The 10175-nt window shown below is 39.2% G+C and overlaps 1 protein-coding gene across 2 annotated transcripts; it reads right to left on the bottom strand.

Annotated features, from left to right (window-relative positions):
- Positions 1 to 629: 629 nt before the first annotated feature.
- On the bottom strand, positions 630 to 10132 carry LOC138975224 (endoplasmic reticulum resident protein 29-like). Of its 2 annotated transcripts, XR_011458554.1 has the most exons (5): positions 9977 to 10132; positions 8869 to 9007; positions 6555 to 6719; positions 1859 to 5635; positions 630 to 1582 (listed from the first exon to the last, which is right to left on the bottom strand). XR_011458554.1 is itself a non-coding variant. In XM_070347884.1 (4 exons), the coding sequence occupies exons 1-4, from the start codon at positions 10091 to 10093 to the stop codon at positions 5304 to 5306; spliced, it is 753 nt and encodes a 250-aa protein (XP_070203985.1). In that variant the 5' UTR covers positions 10094 to 10132; the 3' UTR covers positions 630 to 5303. The 2 variants fall into 2 exon arrangements, 1 of the variants encoding a protein (XP_070203985.1); XM_070347884.1 differs by having other exon boundaries at positions 630 to 5635.
- Between the last annotated feature and the right edge of the window lie 43 nt (positions 10133 to 10175).

The raw sequence follows: 10175 nt of genomic DNA on the forward strand, positions 1-10175 counted from the left end.
TACAAAATGCCGGATATGACGTCATCAAAGACGTTTATCCAAAAAATGAAAAAAACATCCGGGGATATCATACCCAGGAACTCTCATGTAAAATTTCATAAAGATCGGTCCAGTAGTTTACTCTGAATCGCTCTACACACACGCACGCACAGACACAGACACAGAGAGAGAGAGAGAGAGAGAGAGAGAGAGAGAGAGAGAGAGAGAGAGAGAGAGAGAGAGAGAGAGAGAGAGAGAGAGAGAGAGAGAGAGAGATTACTCAGAAAAGTCCCAAGCCTAAAAAAGAAGGAGAAGAAACTAGTACTGAAGTAGTATCCGGAGGCTGCACTGCCTTTGCCTTTGGGTCCACTGTTGTAAGTAAACTCGGGCATCTTATCCTCTAAGCAGAAAAATCCACATTATCTCCCTTGACATTTGATGTATATTTTCCCGGCATTGGGGCATGTATTGCTGTAGGGTATTGAACTTTTACATTTTGCTTGCTTCAGACCTATATTTCCTTCCATCGGATAGCTGCAGAAACACTTATAAATCCCTGTGCGCCCTGTAATTGTTTGCCAAGAACACACACGCAGACACACACACGCACGCAGACACACACACAACCTTTGAACAAATTACTCTCTAAATTCATATTTTTTGTTTATTTTTCAAACTTGTTAAACTTGAAAAACTAATAGAATTGATTGAAATACAACCAAGAACACCATATATTACAACCACTGATTGAAGAAAACGGACTGAAGCTTGCCTTCTGGTCTGTAAAACCAACATACATACAACTTTAAACTTTAGTCACATCAACCAACCATGCACACCATAGATTCTTCCCATGTAAACCATTTCATTCACCACATCAGGTCTCCCCAGGCTTCTAATCTACATGGGACAAATCCATCCCTCCACTTGGTCACATACCTAAAATCAACAGCTTTTATACTTTCAGTGCAGACTGGAATATTTTTTTCTGAAATAATTTCCTTAAAGCCACTATAGTGTCTCAGGTTTTGGAAATATATTGAAATGTACATATTAGTAAACATTCGCGAAAGAATTAGGTTGAATGTTACAGATGTGCTTTTTGGTATTAAAACTAACAGCAAAAATATGAAGAAGATTAATCATATTATTTTAATCGCAAAGATGTGCGAAAGCATTTTTTTGTTAAAAACGATTCACGATTAACACTGGAAATTATTTTTGGAAATCATGTTGTTTTGAGATTTCGTTAGTCTGACGTTTTATTAATTAAAAAACAAATTGTTTATTGTCTGATTTAAGGTAAAGCATGTAAATGAGAAAGTATGTGTACAAACAGAAAACACACACTTACCATGTTTGTTATCACGTACGTGTTTATTGATTGATTAAAATTTTGGAGAAAAAAAAAATATATATATAGTGTCACATGCAAAAGTAATTCATAAAAAATTCTAACTCGAACAGGGGAAGTAGTCAGAATGTTAAGTTTTGGTATGTGTCCAAGTGGAGATAACTATGATCTTATCCTGAGTGGAAGTCTGGGCAGGCCTGAGATAGTGGGTAGAACCCTTTTCATGGGGACCGTCTTCAATGTTAAGGCCTAAAAAAAAAATAGGTGTGGTTACGGTGACCCGACCTACCCTATTTTTAGGGGCTGACCCTATAACTTTTTATTACATTTGTCAACAAACAAACAAAAAAACCGAGTGCAAAAAACGCAATGAAAGCGACAGCGCTCGAGTCGCACACTTATTTCCCTGTCAAGTAGGTTTAATTTGTACACATTAGAAAAAAAGTTTAAAAAAAAAGTGATTGCCTACCCTATTTTTTGGGGCTATGTTACCGTAACCACACCTATTTTTTTTTGGCCTAAAACAAAATCAGCAGAAATATTTCTGTGCATGTATATCTAACAGTGAAAAAATGTACAAGCTGCTGTTTCCTGGAACAATTATTTTTTGTATTATGCCGTCTTTTTGATTGTGTGAAACAACACACAGTAAACCTTTGATTTGCAACAAGTGTGCTTTACAAGGTGGATCATTATAAAAAAAAAAAGCGGGCTATGTTTAATGATAAAACTGGTGTAACAAAACTCGCTGGAGAATTTAAAACAAAACAAGTTTATTCACTACAATTATGCCTCAAGTTCTTGTTAATTTCAAGTGCATATCGGACTTTATTCATGATAAAACATGTTCTTAACAAATAAAAAATACTTAAAGTTGACAATTCACCACTGGAAAGGAAAAATCCTGATCCATTCAGAAATGTCCCCAATACCCCAAAATGTGCAAAGGTAAGAAATATTCAGCTTTTGATTCAAGCAGCTTCCAAACATCTATCTCACAGCAGCAGTGTATCTACTCAATCAAAATGTTGAAGGCTGTGGGTAATATCAGCAGAACTGTGAAATGTTACATTCATATAATTATGCTGATGTTTGTGGTGGGTTATTTGTAATTTTTTTTCCTTATCACACATTTGGTTTTGATATTATCCCCAGACCTGGGAACCCCTGTTTTGCACTAGAAGTATTCTCAAGCAAACTTGGTGTATTTTCAGAAAAATGAGCGAACTCCATTCATGATTCAAACATGTTTCACACGCGTTTGTTGCAATGTTACCAATATGTTTAAAACAAATGCTTCTTTCAATGTGTACTGACAAAAAACCGTAATCATGTGTCAAAATACTGGATCGGCCTCAGGGTGTGCTTGTAAAGAAAAGTAGTCTTGGATTTTTTCTTGTCGTATTTTTTTTCGACTGACCACGCTAATCATATTCTAGACAATAATGCTTACCAAATATGGCAATATCGTATGGGTTCCCAGGTCTGTATCCCCTTCATGCAGTGTTTCAAATGTCGGTCAAGTTTACAGACCAAGGGACAACAGAACTTGTCCTTTGTTGGGAGGTGGTCTTCCATTAGCAGGGGCCTCACCAGGTACCTCAGTGAAAGACTATATTAACACCACAAAGTGTACTGCAAAAGGAACAGTACACATCTACAACTAGCTACTTGAGCACCAAAAACTATGCAACTCCCACTGAAGGTATCTGACTAGAGCTTGGGTTCAACAAGTGCAAATGTCAAGGCAAGTACAGCAGTCTTGCTCATTGAAATGGAAATACAATCATGGACCCAAAGATATTGCACTGCTGTTTGGTTCGCAAGACAATACTTCATTGCAACCATAGGCAACACACTATGCATTCTGCTTGGCTTGATAGTTACATACATTGAATACTTTTGAACGAGTGGGGGCCAAAAAAGTGGTGCGATATTTTGTGCCAAGTTTTCTTTGATTCTGGAAGTATGGGTGTGCTTCCGCAGGCACCGCAGCCTTGAGTGATCCTTTCTCACCAGCAAGCAAGAGGCTATCCGTAAGCCATTCTCACGTGAAAGAAACGGAGGACTGCACTTGTGCAACCCAAGCTTGAATGCTTTTATCTCCACCCAGGCGTGACACCATGTACTAATACTGATTCACTATACATGTATCCCTCGCATGCATTCAACCCAACGTGTGAATGTCAAAAAGCATCGAAGCACAGCAGACTGCAGTCCTGGCTCTGTGTGTGACACCTTTGCTTGATACAGTGGAACCCAAATTTAAGACTCCCTCCCTTTTAAAAACCTGTTTTTTCAGATTTTCTGTTCATAACCTGTGTAAATATACTCCCATTGTAAGACTCCCTTCTTTTTAAGGTCTGATTTTCTTAGATTTTGGAAGGTCTTGAAAGGGGGTTCCATTGTACAATTATCTCTTACACGCAAATCAGCAGGTAACCATTATGACAACCAAAAATAAAGAAGGCACACAAAATTGAAAGCGAATAGCAAAATATGTTAAAAAGATTGCAAAGTTGCATAAAATGAAATGAAAGTTAATTTTTTTTTTAAAAGAAGATGAAAACAGCAACAAAGAAAAAAGAGAAAGACAGTGCTCTCCAAAGAGTAAAACGGAAATTTTTACAAATACAGGTGTAACAACAAATTACTACATTGTACTCCTTTTATTCTTGCTTCCTGGACTGGGTGGCCGAGTGGTAACGCACTTGCGCTCGGAAGCGAGAGGTTGCGTGTTCAGGCCTGGGTCAGGCCACAATTTTCTCCCCCCTTTCCTAACCTAGGTGGTGGGTTCAAGTGCTAGTCTTTCGGATGAGACGAAAAACCGAGGTCCCTTCGTGTACACTACATTGGGGTGTGCATGTTAAAGATCCAACGATTGACAAAAGGGTCTTTCCTGGCAAAATTGTATAGGCATAGATAAAAATGTCCACCAAAATACCCGTATGACTTGGAATAATAGGCCGTGAAAAGTAGGATATGCGCCGAAATGGCTGCGATCTGCTGGCCGATGTGAATGCGTGATGTATTGTGTAAAAATATTTCATCTCACACGGCATAAATAAATCCCTGCACCTTGAATATGTGCGCGATATAAATTGCATAAAATAAAAATAAAAATAAATCCCTGTGCTTAGAACTGTACCCACGGAATACGCGCAATATAAGCCTCATATTGATTGATTGATTGATAGTGCTGTGAGGTTACCCTCTGCCATACAGTACGACGCATCCTTTTTTTTCCCCTGCATGCATGTGTATTTATGTTTCCAAGCCCTGAGACTTTCGCTGTGAACTCGTGTGTGTGCACATGGGGGTGTTTGGACACCGAGGGAAGTCTGCACAAAGTTGACTCTGGGAAATAAATCCCTCACCGAACAAGGGGATCGAACCCAAGCTGATAGCGATAACTGGTTTTCAAGCCAGCGCCACTACCGACTGAGCTATTTCCTAGTCCAGAGGAGTAAGTTGTGGGTAAGTTAGGTGGATTTCTTTTAAGTGCTCCCCCCAAAAAAAAGAAAAATGACAAGCACGAACAGACCTATCACCTCTCTTCTTCAGATTCTTAATCACACAGAACATTAGCAAACCAGGAGTGTCTATGAGGGGATGGAAAAGCCCTGACACTCTTCCTGCCATACAAATGCATACAATTTTACTCCAAACTTCAGAGACGTACAGGTATAGGTCAAACACATTGTCACAGTTTGCCACAAGCCTTCAGCTACATTCGTTCACAAATTTACACATAAACAGCTTTAACTTACATACATGTACATGTACATACATCATTTACCAAAATAGAGAACCAAAAGGTAGAAAGGAAAGAAAACCCACGCTTACCAAGATCAAATTTTGGCATTAACATTTAAGTTCAATTACCTCAATTGAGAAGGGAAACAAAATCAATGATGAAAAAAAGAACAAGGTTGAAAACAGTCTAGAGGAGATAAAAACAGCAGCTTGTTTACAACTCGTCCTTCATGCGTAACTCAAAGGACGTCAAAATGTTCAGCCTCTTGCCAAGCTGCTCTTTCTTTTTATCGCTCACTTTACCGTCACGCAATTTTTCCACTCGTTCTGTTTCCGTCTGAATAAACTTGTCTCCCTTATCTATGACCCTCCTCATGGTCTTGACGTAAACCTCGGCTGATTCCTTGTCAGCTTCGTTGCTCAGAGCCTTGGCCGCCTCCTCTGCCTTTCGTAGTATGGCTTCGCGTTTATCGACGGCAGCCTTGAAAAAGGTGGTGACCAGTTTGTCAAACTCCTCCAGACAGGCAGGGAGACCCAGCCACAGCCCTGTGCACGACAAACAAGTCATTTGCATGTGTTCATATTTACACAACAAATTTATAGTATTTACAAAATGAATGCAGACTATTTAAACGGATTTAAATTTAAAGGAATGAGAGTGAAAGTCGCTTGTTCACTTCAATGCTTGTTATTTTCTCGGTTGCCAGGAGGCTGGTTCTGAATAACTCTTATTTAACTTACTCTATTGCACATGTATGTATGGAGAGCGCTTACTTCCCTTTGTTTGTCAGAATGAAGACTTCATCATGATTAAAGGGAAGTAAGAGCTTTAGACAAAGAGAGCTGTGAGTGAGAGATATGCACAATAAGTCTTCTTGCATCCAAGACAAAAGGAAGCACTGAATGAACAAGCGACTGTCAGCCCTATTAGTGCTCCGACTACTCTTCACAATTCCTGCAGGCGCTAGGAGACTGGTGCCACACAACTCTCACCGTTATTGTCTACAGAGCGTTCTCGTCCCTTTGGGTTGTTTTTAAGATCTTGTCTTTCGCTTGCTGCCTCACTTGCTGCGATTCACATTTGGTAATGATTCTAACATTAACACTTCATTCACTTATTCATGCAAAAGCCTGTCTGTACACACGTGTATATGAAAACCCAGACACTCATACATAATCTATATATATACATAGATAGTTCCACACACAGGCACATATGTATATTCACTCACTACCCATACATTTGTATGAAAAACTCTTCTGGTAATCAGAATGTTCATCCAAATAACCACAGATGAAAAGGAATGAAAAGATGGCTGATGAATAAAACTGCCAAGGATACTGAACTTTTTGTTTGCACCCCTTTATATGGTTTTTGCCGTCAAAATATCTTTCACGCTTTTTTTATAAATAGGATTTTATACATGGACTGTTTGAGCCATCATTCACACAACAATAAAATTACCTGTGGTTTCCATGATAAATTTCTTGATCTTATCAGCATTTTTGCCGTCTCCTGTGAAAGGGATAGGCTCCTTTTTGCCTTTCAGGAACATTTTGTAAACGGGGAAGTCCTCTTTCTTTACCACAAAACGCTCGGCCAAGTCAGCATTGTCTTTGTCGCCATAGTCTGCACAATCACACATCAGTTTATTGTTTATTGTTATTTTCAACAAGTTATAGTTGTATATATTTTCTGCAAAAAAATGAATACTTTAATAATAAAAAAACAAACATAAAACACTAAAGATGTTAGGTTAATTGCTATAGCAGTCCTCTTTGAATTTTGTCTTTAAAAATAGCTATAATATATATATTCATACAGGCTTCTTTCATGTCGCCTGAACAATGTTTTTTCTCTTGTGCTGCCAACCCAAAACTTCTTTTACAATATTATAAGTTTTCTGTTTTTGGTGTTTTGTTGTGTGTGGTTGGTTTTTTTTTTTGGGGGGGGGGGGGGGGGGGGGGAGAGGGGTCAGAAAAAAATCTGACTTACTATAACCCTATTTCTGTTAAAGGCACAGTAAGCCTCCCGTAAACCATCACAGATACTGTTAGGCTTTTACACACAGTACAAACACCCTTTCATTTAAACACTCACCGCTTGAGAACATCCTAAGTGCCCTCCGTAAAGAGCGAGCAATTTTCAAAGAATTTATTTTTGCGTGGTTTATCTTACGCCTGAGCCATCGTGAACCCGTGTGATCCAGTTTCCCTTTTTCACAATGTTGTCGTCAGTTTGTAATTCGCTGTGAGCTTATCTGCGATAGCACGTTATTATGTACTTCTGACAATGCACGAAACAAACGGCTGTGGTTCACAAGAACTCTAGCGATGGCTTTTGACTGTTCAGAGGAACTGGCGATAGCATAAACCGTCGTCTGCTACGAGAATCACGACCTTGCGTGACCCTGCTTCCGGGCTTGTCTTTTTTCAAACACTTCGAATTGTACTGATCTTGTCTTGATGAAAAAAGAATTCTTTTATGATTTAAGAATGTTTGTGTAACAAGCTGTCAATTTATTATTTAGATTTTGAAAGTTACCGGTCTAGCACCAAAACGCATCACGGTCCAATTGTGTGAGGAGACAATCCGCAAAATTAATTCTTTTAAAATTGCTCGCTCTTTGCGTAGGGCACCTGGGATGTTCCCGTTCGGTGAGCGTTCAAATGGAAGGGTGTTTGTACTGTGTGTAAAAACCTGACAGTATCTGTGATGGTTTACGGGAGGCTTTCTGTGCCTTTAAGCATATGTAACAATAAATACACATAGGGGCCAGTGGGATGAGGGCAGGCGTGACGGAGGGGGTTGAATGAATGGTGCAGTAGTTCTCGAGATATGGTCATTTTAGTTGAGAAATTTTGGGCGTCATTTGAGGACAAAGCTAGTAGCTAATTACATGGGACATAGACTGATTGCTGTGACAATCACATGAAATTTTGAAATTAATGGTTGAATGACAAGAAACACACCATTTTAAAGAGATCAACATTCTGAGCACATAGCAATTTGTTTTATTTAAATCGGTGCAGTAGTTCTCGAGATATGGTCATTTTAGTTCGAAATCACTTTGCTTTGAGCGAGATCGCAACCTCTTCAGGCTTTTGATCGGCCGAGTTTCGCATTTTTCGGGTCCAGTTTTGCGCAGCATAATCGTTTGGAATAAGTCATTTCTCGCTCGATTCTTTTGATTTTTGGCTTAAATGAAACAGAAGTTAATGTTTTATAAATTGCATTTCAACCGTGTATGCCGATGGAAGTTTTCAGACCAAATTTTAGTGAAACTCATATGAGTAATATTCACTGACATGCTGACGGAGATGTAGCTTCCGGTGGTTCGCGTTTTTTTGTATGCGAAAGATGTAAGGCTTTCTCTGATTGGTTGCAAAATATCACAGCCCTCCAATGAAAATTACGGTATTTCGAGCAGTTTGAAATGAACTGGTCGTCTGCTAAGAGTGACGCGAAAATGGCCGCGAGAGGCAGTGAAGACGAACACGCACTTTCACACTCAAAATATTCCAAAACACATCTTTTATTAATTTCATACAGTAAACTTTGTTTTTGAATCATTTCTTTATTCATTCCTTTTTTATTTGATACATAATATGTGACTCACAAACATCAATTATGCCAATTATTTCACTCAAAGTGAAAAAAAAGTGCCTTTTCACTGTGTCCTCAGTTGACGCTGGGCGATGTGGCAATGCTATTAACAGGGGTGTTTCACTGTACAACATTGCTTCACGATCTACTGGCCACAAATATATATACTAACCAGCAATCTGCACCTCAGCAACCAAGAGTTCAGGCTGTGAGACGGACGCCTCTGCCACCTTCTTGAACACATCCTGCTTGTCTCCATAGGGATAGGTCTCGTCAAATTTCACCAACACTGCCTTGTGCTTGTCCACAATCTGATATCAGAAAGCAAAAAAAATGAAAACATTTCTGAATAAGAACATAATGCCACACGAGGTTATTTTTTTTTAAATCAGCAAACATTAGCAGTGGTTTTGCGTGGCATACAGAATAAGATGTCTCAATGGATGTGTCAGCTAGACAAAGGCTTCCGTTGACGGCGTTGTGCAGCCGGCCCAAACACAAGATTATTGTCACTCGCACGAAAGATAAGGGGAAGATAACGAAAGCAAGGAAATCGGCAATCTTGAACTTTAGCGTGTTAAATTCATAGCTCATAATTCAGAGGCATTTAAGTCTCCAAATTTGTAGAACCTGCACTTGTAATCATAACATGTCATTTTAGATCCCTTTGAAGTTACGGAATAAACTCTGATGATCTGTACGAATGCATTTCGTTTACATGGGTCAGGGACCTATATTTATCTAATATAGGTAGGTCAATGCATGGGTCAAAGAAGGAATTATCCGTATGAGCGGGAAAAGGGAGACAACTCTTTCGTGTAAATGATGTCCCATGGTTGACAACGTACGCCATTTTCGTCGATTGAACAACCAAATTAATTAATTATGCTTAAGTTTGGAGCTCAATCCGTCAATTAATTTCACGACAAATGTTCTTTGGCTTGCTTACATGGACTTGTATCAAAAATAAGTCAAGAATGTCACTGGATTCTGAGCTATAAATTTAACACGCTAAAGTTCAAGATTACCAGGAAATCGTTGCAAATCTTCTTGCTTCCAGCATGAAATGATCCAAGACGAGACGAACCTTCATAATTAAAAACAAAGTCTGATTACTTGACCCTATCTTGGGTATTCTGGCGCCTGTAGTCCGAACAGCACACCGAGTCACCATTAATGGAATTAGTGTCGTCTGCTGTGGGGAAATCTCGCAGCGTAAGTTATGAAGCACAAATAAAAAGAATAAAATGCTCTCTGTTGTGCAGATCTTGTTCACTTACTTTGTCGAACACGCCTGAATTTAGGTTGACTGAGCCCTTGACAATTTCTCCACCGGCATGGTGAAGAATCGTCAAAAACAGAGCACAGAAAACGGCACATACACTCTTGTCCGCCATGCCTGCTTGGTACAATGATGTGGCCCAATGGCAAATCGGGTTTTATCTTTGGCGGAAATCGATTGTGACACAGCCACGTTAG

This window comes from Littorina saxatilis, linkage group LG9, assembly GCF_037325665.1.
Source record: "Littorina saxatilis isolate snail1 linkage group LG9, US_GU_Lsax_2.0, whole genome shotgun sequence".
In the NCBI taxonomy this organism is placed as follows: domain Eukaryota; kingdom Metazoa; phylum Mollusca; class Gastropoda; order Littorinimorpha; family Littorinidae; genus Littorina; species Littorina saxatilis.